The 20,601-nt window shown below is 46.4% G+C and overlaps 2 protein-coding genes across 11 annotated transcripts in view; one reads left to right on the top strand and one right to left on the bottom strand.

Annotated features, from left to right (window-relative positions):
• Nucleotides 1-500: 500 nt before the first annotated feature.
• NR4A2 (nuclear receptor subfamily 4 group A member 2) lies at nucleotides 501-18,840 on the bottom strand. 10 transcript variants are annotated; one of them, XM_068545095.1, is made up of 9 exons: nucleotides 8,595-9,072; nucleotides 8,314-8,508; nucleotides 6,771-6,894; nucleotides 5,420-6,285; nucleotides 4,491-4,620; nucleotides 3,925-4,088; nucleotides 2,818-3,020; nucleotides 2,240-2,418; nucleotides 501-2,089 (listed from the first exon to the last, which is right to left on the bottom strand). In XM_068545095.1, the coding sequence occupies exons 4-9, from the start codon at nucleotides 6,281-6,283 to the stop codon at nucleotides 1,833-1,835; spliced, it is 1,797 nt and encodes a 598-aa protein (XP_068401196.1). In that variant the 5' UTR covers nucleotides 6,284-6,285; nucleotides 6,771-6,894; nucleotides 8,314-8,508; nucleotides 8,595-9,072; the 3' UTR covers nucleotides 501-1,832. The 10 variants fall into 10 exon arrangements, 9 of the variants coding, with proteins under 9 accessions (XP_068401196.1, XP_068401193.1, XP_068401199.1 ...); XM_068545092.1 differs by lacking the exons at nucleotides 8,314-8,508; nucleotides 8,595-9,072 and adding an exon at nucleotides 18,413-18,840; XM_068545098.1 differs by lacking the exons at nucleotides 8,314-8,508; nucleotides 8,595-9,072 and adding an exon at nucleotides 18,413-18,840 and having other exon boundaries at nucleotides 4,000-4,088.
• GPD2 (glycerol-3-phosphate dehydrogenase 2) overlaps nucleotides 18,212-20,601 on the top strand; it is a 200,414-nt gene continuing 198,024 nt past the window's right edge. The window contains exon 1 of the mRNA XM_068545088.1: nucleotides 18,212-18,267. The gene's annotated coding sequence lies outside the window, so the exon portion shown is untranslated. The remainder of the gene's footprint in view (nucleotides 18,268-20,601) is intronic.

Genomic DNA, 20,601 nt, shown 5'->3' with positions numbered 1-20,601 from the left:
ACCCAAGGCCCAAAGGGACCAAAATGCTTGGCTCTTCCTCCAAGATCCTTTACAAGGAATGGGAAAAATCAGAGATTATATTTAATACACTTCAAATCCATGTTGACTTTCTGAGTCTTAAAAAGATACTTCCTAAACATTGTGCAAGACAAAAACTTGATAGGACTTCGAACCTTGCAAAAGTGCAAAAGCTGTTAGGTCTCCTGAACTTCTCTTCTGAAAGCTGCACTTAGTGGCAAAGTTATCAGAAGAGTTGAGATATTCTCACCTGATTCTGATAAATGTAGGTTGCCACACCAGAAAATTCCGGTTAAGGAAAAATATTGTACAGAATTCTCTGGATAATTAGTTCAATTTCCCAGCTCCTTTTGCCAGAATAGGTCTAAGCTGTCAGAAACTCAGATGTTGAATAAGTGACCTATCCCAAATCAATCTCCAACTCTGTCTGTTGTATATTGCTGTTTAGCCATCATTTCTCCTAACCCAGAAAGAAGACAAAATTCTGTTCATTTACATAGTTTATTGTTGTAAACATTAAAATTGTCTTTCTCAAAGAAAGAATTTATCAGGGAAAAAAATCAGCGTCTCTAACTGTCATACAACCATAGAAAACAAGGCAGTGACTCATGTCGTGTGCCATACTGGAAATATACAAAGAAAAATACTACAGAATATGGCAATATTAAAATTCTTACTCAAACATAAAATAATATATTAACTGACAATCTTAGACATTAAAACAAAAAACAAAAAAATTCAAAGTGCTCAGTAATTTCCAGGGAGTTATGTATATTATAAGCACTCTGGAAACGGTCAAAAGCTGCTGCATGCAAGTTCTGTTTAGCTTTAGACAACAAAATAATCAAGATATAAACTTTCTTTTATCAACATCAACGGTACATACAACACTTACAAACAAGGAATGTTGGACGGTGTTACAAACACTATGTGTCCCTTTTGTCAGGATTTTCGGATGTGTAATACTTGGTGCCCACCTATTTTACAATTGAGAAAATGTTTAAGCTCAGATAACTACCAATCTTTATAAAATCTAACAGACTACATAGTGTCTGAAATACTATTTATATAATATAGACATTACTGAAGTAGCAAGTGCCTATAACATTTTCAACCTAGAATCGACATGCTTGTCCCTTTTTTGTGGTTATTTCTTTTTTCTTTTTTTTTTTTTGCAAACACACTTATCTTTTAGAATTTGTAATATTTATTCATAAATAGGCACAAAATAATTTAAAAAGCCAAACTGCATTGGGTAAATTTACAAGCCTTCGCCTTCTTCAACTCATGCCACCCACGCAACATTTAGTTTTACTATATATTACAGCTTTCTTTACAGCAGAAAACTTTGAAGTCTTTTAAAGGGCAATACTTGTGGGTCCCCTTACAATGTGGGTGTGTGTGTGTGTATGTGTCTATGTGTATTACATTTGTCTTAACTGCAACAACCAAACATGGCCAAATGTTTTCCGTCATACATTAAGAAGCTTCCCTCTGAACAATAAAATGATTTTTAAACTGATAATAAAAAGTTTATACCACTGTATTGTGTGTAGTCCGTGTTCTAAATCCAGGATGCCCCGGAGCCAAAATGCCCTTTCAGGTTCTGCCTGCAGGTTAGGAAATAGTAACAGTTTTTGCTTTTGTTGTTGTTTGTTTGTTTTCTTTAGAGATCAAGGGCCAAGGTGTATGGAAGGGGTGGGGGCCGGCTAGAGCTGAGGCAGCTCAGGGGGATCTCTCTGCCCTTGTGACTTGCCCCCTCTGGACAGTTTTAGGTTTCTTTCCAGTTTCTTTGAAGTGCATGGAAGGAGGTCTTAGAAAGGTAAAGTGTCCAGGAAAAGTTTGTCAATTATTGCTGGTGGTGGTACCAAATCTTCCAGTTTCAGGTAGAAAATGCGCTGTAGCCCCTGCGTGCAAAGCGTACGGAGTTCTGGAAGCTTCCCCAACAGTTTGGACAAATAGTTGGGGCGGTTCAAGCCCCCATTATTGAAAGTCACATGGTCTTTGAGACAATTTACAATCTTGTTTTGCAGCTCCTCCACTCTCTTGGGTTCCTTGAGACCGTGTCTCTCTGCAGAAAACACAACCAGAAACAAAAGAGGAATGCACCGAGCAGTTAGCTAGCTGACAGGACCAGGGAGGGTCGGCAGGCAGCAAGGGAAAACCGGGACGAATCCCACTGGGCAGTTCTGGAGAAGTGCCCTGTGCCTGTGGTACTGACCTGTGACCATAGCCAGGGCAGCAATGCAGGAGAAGGCAGAAATGTCGATGTTCATATTCTGCAAGTTGGAGGAGAATTCAACAATGGAATCAATCCATTCCCCAAAGCCACGAACGCATTGCAACCTGTGCAAGACCACCCCATTGCAAAAGATGAGTTTACCCTCCACTGGGTTGGACCTGCAATTAATACCAAAGAGAGGGGGAGGGGGAGAAAAAGAGAGAGAGAAAAAAGCTAAACAACTAATTACTTGAAGAGCAATAAATGAGGGATTTAAGAGGCACCTAATTACCAAAGAGTTAATAAAACGTAGGCCAGTGGACCTTGAAAGGGTTTAATTTCATAACAATCAAGAATGCCCCCTATCCCACCTCCATTCCATTCATCTAAGTCTTCTGCCCTCACTCCTTCCCTTCTCTTCCTTTTATCTACTCTCCTTTCCTTCCTTTCCCCCTCATTTATTTCCCATTCTTTTCTCCTCTCTTTCCCCCTTTTCTTTCCCTTTTCCTCTTTCTTTTCCTTTCTTCTTTCCTCTCTTCCTCCATTCCCAACCTTCCTGGATCGCCCTCTCCATTTACCTGTATGCTAATCTCAGCACAAATAGTTCTAAGAAAGCCGATTCGAAAAGCAGGTCCTGGTCGGCTTTGGGCAGGTCAGCGAAGCCCGGGATCTTCTCCGCCCAGCCCCTGATGATCTCCATGGAGCCAGTCAGGAGATCATAGAATTGCTGGATATGCTGGGTGTCATCTCCACTCATCTGATAGTCAGGGTTCGCCTGGAACTGGAATTTCATTTTAAAAAGCACTTAATGAGGTTCTCTAAAATATATAACCCGTGAAATTGCTAACCTCGTTTCTAGTAGGGGAGCCAGGTTTTTATAACAATTAAACCTCTCTCTGACCAGTAAGGAAATTAGATGTTCCGGGGCAATTAATTCAATTAGGGATGGTGCTATGAGGTCGCTGCTTTAAATATGTAAATTGCCATTTCCATACAGACTAAATACAGTGCCAACCAGCCCTGGGAAACGTTCACTCTTATCTCCACAAAACAATTGACACGTTAGTATTCATGCCAGTCCCAGAGTGGGTCTCGAGCAGAGACGCCCTTTGCAAATCTCAATAAAATTGCAGTGGCTTCTAGGTTTGCTTCTAGGTTTGCCCGGCACACTTCCTCCATTTAAAGCGCACACATTTCTCACGGCTGGGGTAAAAGAGGAATCTGACCACTTGATTCCCCCGCCCACTGCCATTCCTTATACCCACTTCTCTTCCCCTTCTCTGACCCGGGAGGAGGCATCCCTCACCCTGACGGCACCAGAGAGAATGAGGATTAAAGCATCTCCATGGAGGACTGGTGATAGAACCCAAGTGGGGGCTTTTGCACTGCCTCTGGTTTAGGCATCAGAGGCACTGGTGTGTGTGTGTGTGCACGGTGGTGCTGGGAAGGGGCCTCACAGAGGTTTGACCACTGTGGGCTACCCTCTCTTCCTTCCTCTGCCCTGTCCTCACGTCTGCAGCCCTAGCAACGCCATCTGTCTTCTGTGGCCCTGCCCAGAGCCGTGAAGCCACAGCCTCGCATGCTTCCTTTTATCCCTTGGGCCTGGGGGTTAGTGATGGGTGTGGGGAAGGGGTCCTGCCCATCTGTCAGTTGTCCGAAGGATCCCCCCCACACCAGCTTCTTACCCTGGAATAGTCCAGGCTGGTCATAGCCGGGTTGGAGTCGACATGGGCCCTGACGAGGGCACTGATCAGACTCACCGGGGGCGAGGGGGGAGAGGGCTCCTGTGGGCTCTTCGGTTTCGAAGGTAAACGACCTCTCCGGCCTTTTAAACTGTCTGTGCGAACCACTGCAAAGGAATCGCCGGGTGAGGGCAAAGCAAGATCCAGCTGCTGCCTGGGCCCCTCCCCGGGGGAAGGCCGCAGCCGCGGGGCGCCCGGCGGGGCGGGGCAGCGCCCCCACCGCTTGTAAAGCCTTTACTGACAAGAAGCGTAAAAACTGGGGGGTTGTTTCATGTCTTCTTCCCAATGGGTCGTATAGTTAAAGGCGGGAAGGGCCTGGCGGCTTTCTCTAGGGCCGGATGGGCGAGCAGGCAGCTGCCGAGTCTTAGAGGCCAGAGGCCGGTGCGGGGGAAGCGGGAGGCTTCCCCCCCCCCCCCCGCCCCCGCCCCGGCTCTGGGAAGTGGGTCTGGGCTAGGAGCAGAGCTTCCCAAGGGCGCAGACTGGGGAGCGGGCTGCTTGCCCCAACCTACCTTCTTTGACCATCCCAACAGCAAGGCACTTCTGAAATCTGCAGTACTGACAGCGATTCCGGCGCCGCTTGTCCACTGGGCAGTTTTTATTTGCTAAACACACGTATTTCGCGTTTTTTTGCACCGTGCGCTGCAAAAGGAGACAATATAGGCCGGAAAAAAAATTTTTTTTTTCTCTTGAAAATCCAACAATTCAGGGAATCCAGACACAATTTCTGAACGGCCGGGATCCACACACCCTCCCCATAAACAAACACATACACAACTCCTTTTTATTTTTTTCTTTTTCCTTTTCTTTCTCTCTCTTCTCTTTTTCCTCCCCCAGGGCATTTAACAGAAGAAAATTGATAGCGTTAACATTTGAGCTAACCTTGCCGCTCCTTGCTGTGTTTTATATGCCAAGAGAAGGAGAAGGAGACGCTCAGTAAATACAAATCCGTGGGCATTCATATTATTTACATTCCTTAGAGACCTTCTCTATTTAAAATGATAAGATTATTCAATCAGGATGGCGAAATAAAGAGATCACTTAATTTGACCATAGGGAATTCTGTTCCACTTGGTTAGCTCAGACACGGTTCTCTGTCCTAACCAATTTCAATCTGAACAGAGAAGACAGCTCCTAGCACATGCAAATGACCCTCTTCCAACTCAGCTCCGGCATCTTCGGGCGGGGGTGGTTCGCCGGGTCGGCTGCGTGCGGGGGATGCGACCCCGGGTCTCCCGGTCTTCCCACTTCCCCTTCCCAGGCACCCAGAAGCCTCCGCCGCAGCCCAGGGGCGGCTGCAGGGCAGCCCCCGTGGACCCCGGGAATCGGACGGTCAGGGGCCAGTTGGCGCCGGGCGCCTGCACCCCGGTGGAGCCAGCACGCTGACGCTCCGGGCACTAGGGGGCCCCTACCTGCCTCCTCCGCCCCCGTCCTGGCTCACCTTAAAGAACCCTTTGCAGCCCTCACAGGTGCGCACGCCGTAGTGCTGGCAGGCCGCGTTGTCGCCGCACACGGCGCACAGCCCCTCGTTGGAAGGGGAGCCCCGCGACGGCGGCGAGGGCACCTGCGTGTCGAGCAGCTGCGACGCGTGGCCGATCTGCAGGCCGGGGAAGCCCATGGACGCGGGCTTTCGGATGGGGTTGGGCACAGCGAAGGTCTGCCCGTCCACCACGTGGTGGCTGCTCGCCGGCTCCGGGTTCATGGGGACGTGCAGGGGCCCGTCGAAGCGCATCTGGCAGCTAGACACGGGGGTGCCGGGGGGCGACTGCTTAAAGGAGAAGAGGGAGAGGCGGGAGACCGGCGTTTTCCTCTGCTCAATCATGTGCGTGGTGGCCACGTAGTTCTGGTGGAAGTTGTGGAGGGAGCCTGGGTCGTCCCACATGGGGCTGTGCTGCACCTGGAAGCCCGGGGTGGTGGGCGTCGGGGGAGAGGAGGGCTTGTAGTAAACCGACCCGGAGTGCGGCATCATCTCCTCGGACTGGGGGGGCAGGTGGCTGTGTTGCTGGTAGTTGTGCATCTGAATGTCTTCTACCTTAATGGAGGACTGCTGTCCGGACAGGGGCATTTGGTACAAGCAAGGTGGCTTGACGTCGTAGCCTGTGCTGTAGTTGTCCATAAAGGTACTGAAGCTGGGGAGAGAAGTGGTGGCAGTGATTTCAGTGTTGGTGAGGTCCATGCTAAACTTGACAAACTCTGGAGTTAAGAAATCGGAGCTGTATTCTCCCGAAGAGTGGTAACTGTAGCTCTGAGAAGCGGGGCTGGCTCCTTGAGGCGAGGACCCATACTGCGCCTGAACACAAGGCATGGCTGGAAATGAAACAGGGTAATATACACTCAGCCTGGTCAACTGAACACTTTCTCCCGGGCTCGGGTACACCTGGAGCTACACCGGCAGCCCGCGGCGGTCAGAGAGCACGTAGGGGCGCGAGAGGAAGGGCGGAGAGTGCGAATACTGAGGAGCGAAACAGTGCAGGACAAGGAAAGGCTGATCCAATAAAGACCCAGAACTAGAAAGCTATTACAGTCTCCATTCCCGGATATTTCCAACGCCTCCCCCTCCGCCCCCTTTCATGGGCAATCCCGCTTCAATGAGCCTTTCCTCTGAAGCTCGGGTTCAGCAAGCTCAATCCAGAAATCAAGTTGAATTGCACAATGAGAAACTTGTTCCCGAAGGCGATGGGTCGGGGGAAATACTTAAGTTACAGGGTTTGCTGGGAAAGATCGCATTGCCCTGTTTCTTGACGTTTACGGAACTCGGGGGAGGGAAAGAAAAAAAATGAAGTTGCACTAACCTTCAGCTGAGTTACAGGCGTTTTCGAGAAAATTAAAGGTGGACAGTGTCGTAATTCAATGAAGGACAAAGTTTCCAAGATTTTTAGAAAAGCAGTGGAGAGCCCAGCCTGGCAGATCTCCTCCCTGAAATAAAGACACAGGAAGCCTTAGGGTGACTTTCCGGACAGATTTGGCTGGTCATCTGTATCACCAGGCAGGCCCTTCTATGCCCTTCTTGATTGTTTATTTGGAAATTAGTGTGTAGCCTTTATCAAAGAGCATTTAAAATGAATGTCTAAAAGAGATGGCTGGAAACAACAGAAAATTTCACCCATTGACTGTGTTGATCCTTGCAGAGACTACCTCTGAAGAAGGAAAGGTATTCCATGTACTTATTTATGATGAAATAAATTGGCCCCTTTACTGGGTGTTTGGGGGCAGTGAGAGGGGAGTGTCATTTCCATTTTAGTTTAATTCAAAACTAAATAAGAAGAAACTGGGGTTTAACAAAATACAGCATTGGAACCTTCTCTTGAATTTTTTTTTTCCTGTGGTGAAACTGGCTTTTCATCTAGGAAGCAGGGAAGGAAGTAGAAGTCAAGAATATAAAATGTGAAAACAATCTCTTCCTTCACCCCCTAGGAGTTACAAAATGTTAGCAAGGCCCGGGTAGCCCTGAAGGCAATCTTAATGGAAGCATCTGGATTTCCTAAGAGCTTTTGACGGAGCACTGGGTTTGGGGATACAGGTGAATGGGCATTCACTTCTCCAGGAAATTTGTCTTTCATCTTTAATGGCCAAGAGGTGGAAACAGGGAACCCTATTTTTTCAGGAGCATCTTAGTCAGTTGCAGGGAGAGGGAAACGCTGCATATCCAATAGTGGCACCGGTGTTAGAAGCACCTCTCAACATAGCAATCTGAGCACCTTTCCTATCCAGCCTTCCACAATCTGCTTACTTCCTGGAACAAGGCATTCTTGTGTCCCAGTACTTTTCAGATGTTCCCACTTGGAAGGCATTCTAGAGCATAGACGATTTTACTACTAATGAAAAAGAAAGCCAAACATCCAATTCTGTTCTCCTCCCCCACCACCACCCCCCCACCTCATAATCTTGCTTCATGGAGGAGGGAGAGTAACCAGAAAAAGTAGAAAGAAAGGAGACTCTTGACCCTCACAGCCCTTGACAGATATGCCTGTGCCGGATATTAACCCTCTGGTAACTTCGCAGCTTCATAACTACTCTAAATAGCCTGTCTCTCTGTCTCTGCCTCTCTGACAAACTCACAAACACAAGGGCGGCATATGTCAAAACCAGAAATTTCAAGCAACTTAGTAACAGGTCACTCTACCAACCGCCCCCTCCTTACTCAACAATACCCAAGAGACACGGGCACGCTGGCCAGCCGCGGTGATACAGTTCCCAAGCAACACATAAACTGAAGAACTTTCACTCTCCCTGTCACTTTGTGGGCAGCGTCCAGGTCCCTCGTATACACAGGACTTGGAGTCTACGTGTCCAAAGACCACAATCAATTCCGCACCAAGAGCAAACTTTGCGCACATTTCCGCGTGTTAAGTCCGCAGCTCCCGAAACTGTGCAAGCCTCCCTTTCACGTCCACCAATGAGGAGCCTGGAAGCCTCTGTTGGGTGGCAAAGCAGGAGTTCCGACAAATGCCCTCTGTAGCTGCGCACACCTACTCCCCATCCTCCGGCCCCACTCGCGCTCCGCGCCTTCGGCGCCCACTTCCAGAGAACCTGCACCACACAAGCGGGAAGAAGAGACGTGCAAAAACAGAAAGAAGGATAAAAGAACGCGAGCTGTACGGGCTGCACCTACTCACTTAGGAGTTCTCCGTGTCTCTCTTCATTCATTCAACTCGGCCAAAGTGTAGTTCCCTCCGGGAGTCGGGGTGGCAGGGTCGGGGAGGGGTGGGCGAGAGGGGCGAAGGGAACGGAGGTGCCGAGAGCGGGGAGGGAGCAGGGGAAGGCGGCGGCTGGGCAGGCGAGCGGGACCGCGGAGCCTAGCGCGAGCCACCGGGCGGACTGGCCCTGGCCGCCAATGTGCCTTTGTTTATGTGGCTCGCGCTGCCGCTGCCAACATTCACCTAAAGTCTCCGCGCGTCAGCGCGCGTCAGCGGCCTGCCGCCCAATCGCCGAGCCGCCGCGCTCCCCAGACTCCTGGCCGGCGCTCGCTTTGGTATATTTCCGACCTGACGTCACGAGCAGGGCCGATTTTAAGGTGGGAACCATTCAGGGTTCACCTTGGTAGCCAGCTAGGGGTTTTTTTTTTCCCTTTTCCGAAAGAGGTGTGACCTCTCCACTCAGGTCCGCGCAGCCCACAGAGCCTCGACATCTCACCTCCCCTCCCCCCCACCCCCGGCCAATCCCCGCGCCGCCGCGGCGGTCCGGCAGCTCACAGGTGGGGGAGGGTGCAACAAAAGCCCGAGCGGAAGGGGACCCAGGCGTGGGCCAGGTAGCCAGCACCTGGAATCGCACGAGACGGGGCGTGCCTGGCAGCGCCCTAACCTCGCCCACCCACAATTGCCATCCCCGTTAGCGGAAGCGAGTACAGATGTCCCATGACACGAGACGCTCGGAGGGCTCAGGCAATTGGGGTGGGATTTCCCTAGTCCAGTGCATCCCCCTTTTCTCTTTTTTCCTGTCCCCGGCCTTCTCTTCTAGCATATTCTCCCTCTCTCTTTCATACACACACACACACACACACACACACACACTCCAAGGTGGAAGAGAGTAGGTATGGCCTATTTTCTATGTTCCCTTCTTTCCTTGCAGTGCTCACGTGCGAGGGAAGACGTGGTGCGTGGGGAGGGAAGCGGAAAGGAGAGGGTAGCCAGTGACCCAGCCCTTCAGGGACCCCAAAAGTCAAAGTGAGGCGTCACCCACTTTCCTTTCTCAGACAATGCAGCCGAGCGCCGGGCAACAGGTGTGTTCTGCAGAAAGGTGCCCCAGCCTCACCTTTTACCAACTCTCATACTTTGACACTCCTGGGTGCCCATCAACTCGTGTCTTTCCACGAGTTTTAGGGAAATAAATCTACCCTCCTCTGAAGCACAAGGGCTCTCGAAGCTTCAATCTGGGAGCCTAGAGGGAAAAGACTAAACATGGGGGAAGCGGCGGGGAGAGGGGGGGTCTAGATCTCTGCAAGGCGTACGGTGTGTGCGTTCAGCCTTCCCAGGAGTGGGGCCCGGCGGGCGACCGGAGCTCGCCGCACCCCCGCAGCCGCCCCAGCCGCCGCAGACTCCGCTTCGCAAGTCAATTCACCTCCAAGCTGAGGGCGCAAGGCGCTTTCTAGCAAAGAAACGCCGCTTCTCCCGGGAGCAAGCCCCCTTCCGGGTCCCTGGGCTCGAGCTGGACGAGCCTCGGGGCTTCTCCCACGGGGCTGGGGAGTTAGCGGGGGAGGGAGGGTTCGGAGGCGTCCCCCTCCTCCGCCCAAGAAGACTTCCAGCCGCCCCTCCCCCTCGGCGTAGCTCGCTTCCAGGCTCGGGGCCCCTTTGCACCCCCCCATCCTGGTGTTCCCAGTACAGGCGGGCCGAAATCGCCGTGGAGCTCTCCGCCTTACGGTGCCGCTCAGCTCTAATCTGCACCCCAGCCTTTGCCCTCTCCCGCCGCCTCCTGCTCCCCGGCGGCCGGAGAGGCGTTGCCATCAGGTGCCCCGAGGCTGCCCCGAGAAGCCGCAGGCTCTTCTGCACCGCATCCTCGGGAAAACCTACATGACCACCTTAAGTTTCCCCCAGATGTTGCGACTGCCGCTGCTGCTGCTGCTGCAGCCACCGCTGCGGCTCAGCGGTGCCCTAGCGGGCGCGAGAAAAAATAAAACCAGGAAGTGTGTTTGAGAGCGCGCGCGCGCGCGCGTGTGCGTGTGTGTGTGCGTGTGAGTGTGTGTGTTTGTGTGTTGGGTGGTGGTGGCGGGAAGGTTGCGGTGGCGGGTGAAGGTGTGTAAGTAGGGGGGTGAGAGGAGGAGGGCGAAGAATAGCTTATTAGCATGAGCTGGGTAGCGTCAGCGCCCTGTGGGCAGAAACGATTCCACGCGAACGAAAGGGAAAAAGTGAGAGTTTGGAGAGCAGGGGAGAAGGAAAGCGGTGGGGGTGGCGGTGACGCAGGGGCTCAGGCATTGACGCACCCGCCGGGCTGGGCCCAAAATAGCAGCAGCTCTAGCTCGGTGGCGCCCTCCCGGGTTCCCTTCCCCTTCCGCAAGGGAGCAGGACGCGCGGCCTGGGGGAGCTTTCCTTGATCCCAGGGGTGGGCCAGGCTCCCAGCAGCTATTTTCAGGCAGTCGGAAATTCAAGCGCAGCCATGCTGGGGTGGCAGTCATTATTTTTAAATATATTCCTAGGAAGGCGGGGGCCAGGAGAACTTTAAGGTTGTAACCATCATTCTCCAAACACCAATACGCAGATCTAAGTAGGTACATTCCCTCCACACGCTCCTCCTCCCTTAAACCATTTTAAAAAACACTTGGCTTTAACCTGGGTTGAGTCTGCGGGCAATTTGAAAATTCTCTCCCAGTAAGTGGGAAAATGTGCTGGAGTTCTTAAAGTGAGCTCCAAGGAAGACAAACATTGTAATGTGATGGGTTATTCTATAACAGCAACCTGTCGAGTCTGGCTTCTTGATAACAGAGCTTTTGCTCAAGTCTTAAGGCACCCAAGATCGAGACGCAGTTTTCACAGCAGCTTATTACAACAATTATTAGTAACCGAAAATGGATTGAATAAATACAACATCAAAATGAGAAAAAAAGGTGGCTTTTTTTGCCTTCTATTCTACAATCCATATGAATTTTCTCTCTCCTCAAATTCCTATTCTAGCTCCCAGGAAGTGTGTCTTCTTAGGAAGACACACCGGATGCAAGGCGGATATACTCACTTAAACCCATTATTGGGTGAGCTATTTCTTGGGTTGGTATTTTTGGTAGGGCTCAGATGTGCTCGGGGTGGAAAGGATCCAGCAGACATTAGAAAGTGTAAAGAATGACCACGCTCAAAGCTCCAGACTCCTGTGTCCCCACCAGATTCTGATGGAACAGTCTCAGTAGAAGGGCCAATGTCTGTAATTGACTGATCCTGTCAGTAGGGGGCCTGACTCCACAACGTTCATGAAGATACATCACACACACACACACACACACACACACACAAGCACATACACACACAACTAGCTATTTACTACTTAGGCCAAGCCCCAGGAGAGCTTGCTGCAAGCCAAAATATTCATATTCTGCTGGAATTCATAAATAACTACAAATCTTTGATTCTCTTCTGTATTTCTCAAAAAGGGAAACGGTTTAACACTGGAATTAGGTTCACAACAGATTTTCTTTATTTCCTCCTGTCCATGTTTAACTCACTGTTAGCTCACAGGGAGAAAAAAAAGTCAAAATGGTAATAAAATCTTTCATTTTATCACTAAGCAGTCCAAATTTGGCATTTAGTTTGGAAAAATGAAAGCATGTTTTAAAATCCTATGATTACATGTTTGAATAAATTATAGTTTAGAAGAGGATTCCTGTGGGTGTATTTGCTAGTACATAAGAGAATGCTTTTGTGCATAGAGGTTTAATTACACATATAATGGAATCAAAATGTAGAATTGAACAACCTTTTAGAAAATGTTCAAATGATGCTCTAGGCTAAAAGAAACTGAAATTCTGCATTTATATGACTGCAATCCTGCAAGGTTCTTGAACATAAATAGATTCTTGAATATAAACTATTTTATAACTCGATTAAAATGACAATAATGTTTCTTTCAGGGCCCAGAATCTGATATAACTTTAAATTATTGCCATGTATAAATACATAAAGTTACCCCAAATGAAGGTCGGTGTTCTTAACAATTTACAATAAATGGGAATAAAACTGATCCTATCCATAAGTAGGTCCTTCTTTTGAAACCAACTAAAATAAATTACAAAATTATTATTTCTATCAATATACAGTATTAGATGACCTCAGAAAAAGCATATAGGAAAATAATGTTACTATGTTATCTTTTATGATATTAGCCAATATTAAGTAGAACATATTGGTACATATATAGAAAAAATATTTTCATAAAAAAACAATGTAAATAATGCATACTCACATCTAAGCCAAAGTATTTATTTTATGCAAGGCTAGGCAGATTATACTTAATAAAATTGAGATTTTGGTATAATTTAGAAAGCAAACATGGATTTAATTCCATAGGATTTTGTATCTTAATGCATGGGAAAGGGGTCTTTAGGGATTTATTTCACTATTCTCCCAAAATGTACTCAGAGTAGCCCTTAGCTCTTACAATTCAAATATAGTAAACAGATATACCTGTTATGCTATAAGAATCAAGGTAACTTGAAGACATTTCACAATAATATTAGTTAACGGAACCTATGTTAAGCATAAAATGAGACATATTTTAACTTACGTTTGGACAGTTTTCATGGCATTTGTTGCCATTCAGCAGGAAGTTTTACATTAGTGATAGAAGAAATAAATTTTCACTTTGAAAAAAACTCAGTTTCTGAAAATACGAAATCATTTTTTAATATGGAAGGTTTTTGGTTATTTGCTTTGCCATTTCACTTGCATTAATAAGATATTAATCAACCAATCATTTGTTCCTCTTTTATGAGATGCCTAGAGGATAAGTCAAATGCTCAGCTGGTAATTCACATTTTGGGTAGTTATGGCTTTTGCTCAGTTTTACCCAGCCCATTTTTCACTCCAAACCACTTAATGCAAAGACTTTAAAAATTGTTTCTTGCTTTGATACAGTACTCAGTTCTAGAAATGTGGAAAGATGTGCAGAAGAAAACAGCACTCTTTTTTTCTAGAAGCATCTACTTATAAATTAAAATTCTAAAACTGAACATATGGTAAAACCTCATGCCACTCAAAAAGTATTTTGCATAATAAAAATCCTTCATCTTTTCTCTAATTCTTGACTCTCAGTAACTATCTCCTAAATATTCACTTTAACCACTTAAAATTTTCTTTTTGTTGTTGTGGTAAAAGACACATAACATAAAATTTACCATCTTACATTTGTAAGTGTACAGTTCAGTGATGTTATATACAGTCATGCTGTTGTGCACCAATCATCACCATCCACCCCCATAACTCTTCATGTTATAAAACTCTAACTCTATAACCATTAAACAATAACTCTCCATTCTCCCCTCCTCCCAGCCCCTGGCAATCACCAATATTTTCTTATGGAAGAATTCTTCTTGATTAAGCAAGGAAGGGTTACTTTGGTTTTAGATTTCCTTGCTGATTTCACTAAACATGGGAGTCATTAAAATGTACAAAGTCCTGAAAGACACTTTAAAGATTCTGAAAATAAGTTGCTATATGCTAAGAATATATCGCGGACACTTGAAATTCTAGAAGTAGCTGATAACATTAGTAACCACCACGGTATTACATAGGATTTTCTTTTAGTAGATAAAATACATACACTTTGCAACAGTTTTCATATGTATATCATAGCTGGTTAGTTTTTGTTTTACCTTTAATGATAAAATAACCATTTTTGATTTTTTTTCTCAGACTGTCATATAGGAACTTCTCAATTTAATAAAAAATGAAGACATGTTATTGATATATTATGACAGACATATATGCCCTTTTTTATCATAATTCTGCAATTATCAAGCCTACAATTTTAACACTACAAAAGTAACTTATAGCAAGGACCCTTATAGTGATAAGCAATAAATCTAATTACCATATCCTTTGAATAGATGCAATATAAATTTCATTGCTCACTTAAAAGTTCTAAAGTTAACAGCATAAACTTGAAGTTGAGTAATTAAGTAATCCTTATATAGACACTTATTAAAGTATTTATACATATTATCTTAAATCTACATCTATCATTTTGCCAATTAAAATTAGGACTTTAATTGCAATTAAGTAATTTAATTGCCAATTGAACAGCAAAATTGCTAAGTGACTAATTTTAATGCCTATTTTAATTACCAATCATGACTGGGGAGGGAGCTAATCAAGTTACATCAAGCAGTACCAGAGTAATGATGTGAAGAAAAAAAAAAAGTAGAACAAACATTCAAGGCTACACGCTTTAAAAAAAGAAACGTAAATTAAATAAATGCAAACATAATCTTATAAATGTATAAAAATACTGTATTTCAATATCTGAATACAGAACATGAAATAGAGCAAGATTAATTAAAGAAGCCTCTGTCCATCTTCAAAGTAACGAACACCAAATCAAAATTTTATGTGGTATTTACATGGCCACCACACTAACCTAGGTAAAAACAAAGCTGCATATAGTCGAGAATAAAAGATTGTTTCCTGCTTGGCTGGTTAAATATTTACAGATTGACAGTTTTTTAAAAACATGTTTAAATGAAAGGCTATAAAAGAGAGAAACAAGTTTCCAATGCAGCAATGTGGTTTTAAGTTTGAAAAGCAAACAGGGCCAGTGCAGTGGGACTATATACTCTTTCCTGATGGCTCTCCTCCCCACCCTCACTCACTCAAATGAAGTGTACCATTAGAGGTCTAATGCCTATCCATAACTTGTCCTATATTACCTTGAGAAAGGCATAAATCTGTCCTATCTTAAATATTTTAAAATACATTCATAGGTTGAAAAAAATTAGAAAGCATCTAGGATTACATCACAATTAAAATTACTTAGAGCATGGGGAATATACCTTGTCCTAATGGTATTTCTTAATTTTCAATTAAAATATACCCGCCGGCTCAAGATTAAGACTGTAAACCAGCAGGCAACCAAAAACTCTGGTGAAAATCTTGGCCAATACAAACACATTTTCAAAAATTTTCATATTCAAACAAATTCTCAGATCAGCAATATGGAAGGGCCATATTGAAAGAGGGAGGTGAAGTTGGGAGTTCAAAAGACAGGAAGTGATTCCCTGGTAGACAATAACAATACCAGTACTTTCCAGCTATAGGGATCACCTTGGCAGCCAGCCACCTCATCTAGAGTAACAATGGACAACCATCAAATCTTTGTTTAAAATAAGTCATGATGCAAGATACATATCTTGTTTTTGCTACTATATATGTATACCAAATATACACATAGTTTTTGTCTACAAATGGGCCCGAAATTATTCACAATGTATGTAATATAACTTCAGAAAAAGCAAATATTGCTGCCTAGGATTTTATGTACTAATGGACTTGAATTCTGAAATAAAGCACAGCAGGACTTTCAGCCTGGCTTTTGAAGAACATGTTAATAATCATGGGGCTTGACAGAAGCCTGCAATATCTGCTCATGACAGTAACAGCTTTATAAGGCAAGTTCTGTGTGACTGATTAAAGGACACACTCACCGTCTATTCCGAAGTCATGGAGATGGAGTCATTATTGACAACCTCACTACTGATCAAGGTTAAAACTCATTGAATGCTGACGCTACAGAGAGAAATACAACCTCAGCCATTAAAAGATTACTAAAAACAGTCTCCAGTAAGGGTTGCCATAACTCAGATATATCTTATTTTGTTCCGTATAAAATTTTCTGCTATTTACATACACAAAAGATCTTATTTGATAATCATTGTCAAAATTATTGCCCTAACTCAAGCACTAGGTAACAAATCATCAGCCATTACAAAAAGAGAAAAAAAAGGAGAAATATTATCTTGTAATTTAAAAATGAATATGAAACTTGCATGACTGAAAATATGTATATTTTCAGACTACGCCCATTTTGTGTATTTCACTAGTTTATCAGTTCACATGAAGTAATGTGGTTCACATATTGTTGGATGCAAAATCTTTTAAAAGATAGTATGTCTATAGCTTTTAGATATCCCTTAATAGGTAAAAGTTTAAAAACAAAGTTATCGTAAATTATTTTACTTTTTTTTTTACCCTTATTTCTTGTCTTTCAGTGTTGCCTCTCCGCATTAGTGAAGGAAAAAGGAGGGATACAGTAAGAGACAACCACATTTATAATCTGAAATTAGAGCCAATCAATTAAATATTTTATTAATCACCAGGATATTTTTTTAGAAGACCTGTGAAATATTACAGAATCATTCCACTAGGATCTAACAGTGACCTCAGTATGCTGTCACTGACACTTTGGGGGGGGAAAAAACCAAACGACCAGTATTACCACATCCAGGATTCAAGTCAAAGTACACACATAGCTGAGGGCGTGGAGGCGGGGAGGGAAGGGTATAGAAACTAGTTTACTAAGGAGGTCCTTCTTATCTTTCTTACATTTCATATTTCTAAGTACTTTTCCATAAGTTACTTTCCTAAGTTTAAGAATGACTGAAGTATAAAAAAACAGAATTTCAAATAGTTAATAAATGCTTTCAGGGGTTACATTGAAACGACTCACAGAATACATAATTTTCTTAGGAGTCCTTTAATTTTCTGATTCAGAAAGTACGGTGTTCCTAAAGACTGCTCTTAAGTACCTAGCTCTGGAAATCATATTTTCCATTTCTCCATACCCTCATCGATTAGTATTTGGTCAGCTGATTGGCAGTTACCAAGACAACAGTTTTGCTAAACTTTATAAACTTTCTCTATCAGCCAGAGGTGGGGGGGGGCAAGACAGAAACGGATTTTTACAACCAGAATGGTGTGACAGAGCCCCTCAAACTACAAATAGATGATACAAAATCTGAAACGGAGCTCTGTAGTTCAATTTATACCACAGAAACTGTGAGATGCTACCTTCCTGTTGTTATAACGTATCAGGTCAAGGGATATAAATTGTACCAGGTAATTCATTTTGCCATTCAGAGAGTCATTAAGTTCCTCCCAGAATATACGTGATTGATATCCCTGGAGGTGAAAGGCTAAAGGAACCATATGGCAACATGTTGCATTCCGTATGCTATCTGCCCATCCGTGCTTAAGCTGCCATTAGCAACATCTGTACCTAACTGAAATCCAGCTGCGCCGACGCCGGCTGACGGAATTGTACTTGGGGGGGGGGGGGGGGAATCTAGCTTAGCGCCATTAACTTGAGACTTAGAGTCTATGTACCAGGACGGATGGAAGCTTTCACAATTAGACGAGACGACACAAATGCTTTATTAAAGTTTAATTTTGAACTCCCAATTAGCGAAACTGCATTACAAATCGACTGCAATTTCCTAGAAGGCACAAGCAAGTTCTCTGCCTGCCTGCCACGTGCAAGAGGCTCCGGAGCCAGCTTCCCCAGCTACCGGCTGCTGAAAGGGGACGGTTCAGAGCTGCTCTCCGCATCCCAGGAAGTCCCTAAAATCCTCGCCAGCCCCTCCTTCCGCGGGGCGGGGGCGGGCGAGGACCGAACCCGCGGCGAGGGGGCGGGGGGAGGACTCCGAAGTCCCCGGCGTTGGGAGGGAAGCAAGCGGTGGGAGTGGGCGGAGGAGGGGCGACGAGGGGGGGGGGGGGCCTGCGCGGGAGGGGGGCGGGGGTCCTCTAGTATCCCGGCCTCTCCGGAGGAGCCTCAGCTAGTCACGCAGAAGTTTCTCTTTCGCTCTTCGCGCTACACACCCAGGTTGGCTTCCTGCGGGCAGGCCAGGGGTCCGGAGAGCGGGGGAGGAGACAGGAGACCCGGAAGGGCTGTCCGGCGTCCACACCCACCCCAGGTCCCCGACCCCGACCCCAAACAAAGCCCCCACTCCAGGTCCAGGATACGTTACCTGCCCGGCGCTCCCGGCCCCTCGGTCACCGCGTCCCCCGCTGGGCGCGCCTTGGGCGGGTCCCGCTCCCCGGGACGCACAAAGTGGTCGCCCCCGGCCGGCTAAATCCCACTCTCTCGTCATGTTGGGAGCCAAGAAGGGGGAGCGGGGGAGGTGGAAGCGGAGGTTGGGGCAAGGAGAACTGACTGATAAAATTTTTTAAAAAAAGAAAAGAAAAAAGCAGCAGCCGGCGGGGCCCGGCCACGGGCAGAGAGGCCGGTTACGTTTCGGGGGTCTCGGGCGAGAGGGAGGGGGGTCGGGGAGCGGCCGCCCGCCCCCCTCCCCCCGGCCCCCAGCGGCGACGGCAGCTGCACACACAGAAGCCCATTGTCGCCGGCGCCCGGCGTGCGGCCCCGCGGACTCGGCGCCGCGGCCAAGCGCGTCAGCGGCCCCGTCAGCCGGGCCGGGCTCCGTGACGCGCGCGCAGCCCGCGCTATAAATAACCCGCCGCCGGGCGGTTCGGGCGGCTTTCCAGTGACGCCGGGGCGAGGCGCGGGAGGAGGAGGGCGAAAGGAAACAATGAAACCGCCCGCCGCCCTCCTCCCCGGACGCCCTGGGCGCTTCCCGCCGCGCTCCCCTGTCCCCGCCCCGGCCCGCCCTGCCCGGAGCAGAGCGCGCGTGTGGGAAGGACCTCGCAGAGCCTGCGTCCCCGCTGCCGGCCAGGAGACCCGGGGGTTGGGACCCATCGCTCTCCCCGGGAGCGGGAGGGCGGCTACTTACACCCCGGGGGAGGGAACTTGGCGACGAGTTTAGCGAATGGGTCGCCGTGTTACTTACTCCAAGACTGATTTAAACAACTTGATGCTTGCTCCGCCGCTTTCCCACACCCATTCTAATACAGGTCGGGTGTGTTTATGGCAGTAAACCCTCACTTCAAAACAAAACACAATACTTCCCTCTTAAACGTTCTGATCTAGCGTATTTTAAAGTATATGCCTGTGTTTGCATCTCATAGGGTTCTGCCTACATCTTACTCTGTATCCGGATTATATCCTTCCTTTCCTAAATTCCACCGGAATTATTTAGCTAGGTTTTTGTCGGGCCAGGCCTACGTTACTGTTTTCATTTGGGGAGTTGGATAAAGGGTGCCCAGTAGAAGCAGCTTGGGCATGGGTTCCAGGACTCATGCTTTCAGTCCCAGAGACTTTTTGCATGTCTTTTTGGCCTTGAACATATCATAGGCCTTGAACATAGAACATTTGAATTTTCCAAAGTCTATAGTCTTTCAACGTCTTAGACCTTCATCAAGGCTGCCATTTAAAAGGGGCTTTCTCCATAGGTAAATTTTTTCTGGGGACTTTCTGTCTTGCTTGCATATTTAGGCCATTCTGTCCCACACCCGGACACTCCTCCTCCCTATTAAGGTGCCCATGTACAACTGGAGGCAATCTGTCTTCCTGGAACCATCAATTAATGGACTAGTAAGACAGTAGTTCCTCTTGAGCAGAAGATCTCTGATATATGAACTCCAGGTTTTCTGGGATGCTGATATATATATAGTCTGCAGAAGCAAGCAAAGTTTTGAAGTGACCAGGCATGGATAGAGTGAGTTAAAAGGGCTGAGGAAGTGGCTCTTGGTTCACAATCAAGACAAATTAGTGTAGTGAAGGGTTCACTGGACCGGTTTTCAGGTTTTAATTCTATTTTCATTGTATCTCTCTGTGCCACCTTGCAGAAATCGCAGTCTGTCTCTGCTTCAGTTTCCTCATCTTCAAAATGAAGGACCAGTGGTTTCCAAGCCCCTCTCAACACTAGCATTCTAGGACTTAAAAGGATATAACTGTGTTCAGGTATAAAGTTACTAATGTGAATACCCAGTGTCTCATGGGAAAAGGATAACCAAATGTAGAATAATTAATTCAGTCTTCTTGCAGTTTCTTATTTTGAACACTTTTTCAGAAAGAAAATATATTGGGGCCACTTCAGAAAAAGAATGATTTCACCTGCACTATTAAAACTATATTAAGAGGGAAAAATAGTTGAGACTTTTTGCTCCATTCACATGACAGCAAACACAATTACAGTCTGATGATGTCTTAGGCCCTTTCCAACATCATATTCACCATGTGAGTGAATAAATTATGAGTAGCAAAATGTACTATGACCACTTTCTCCAATTTTGCCCCCAAACCTGGTTTGTATGGTCTTTA

Source organism: Eschrichtius robustus, chromosome 5 (genome assembly GCF_028021215.1).
Source record: "Eschrichtius robustus isolate mEscRob2 chromosome 5, mEscRob2.pri, whole genome shotgun sequence".
NCBI lineage: Eukaryota > Metazoa > Chordata > Mammalia > Artiodactyla > Eschrichtiidae > Eschrichtius > Eschrichtius robustus.
The sequence above is the reverse complement of the archived record's forward strand: the minus strand, read 5'-3'. Positions and strand labels throughout refer to the sequence as shown.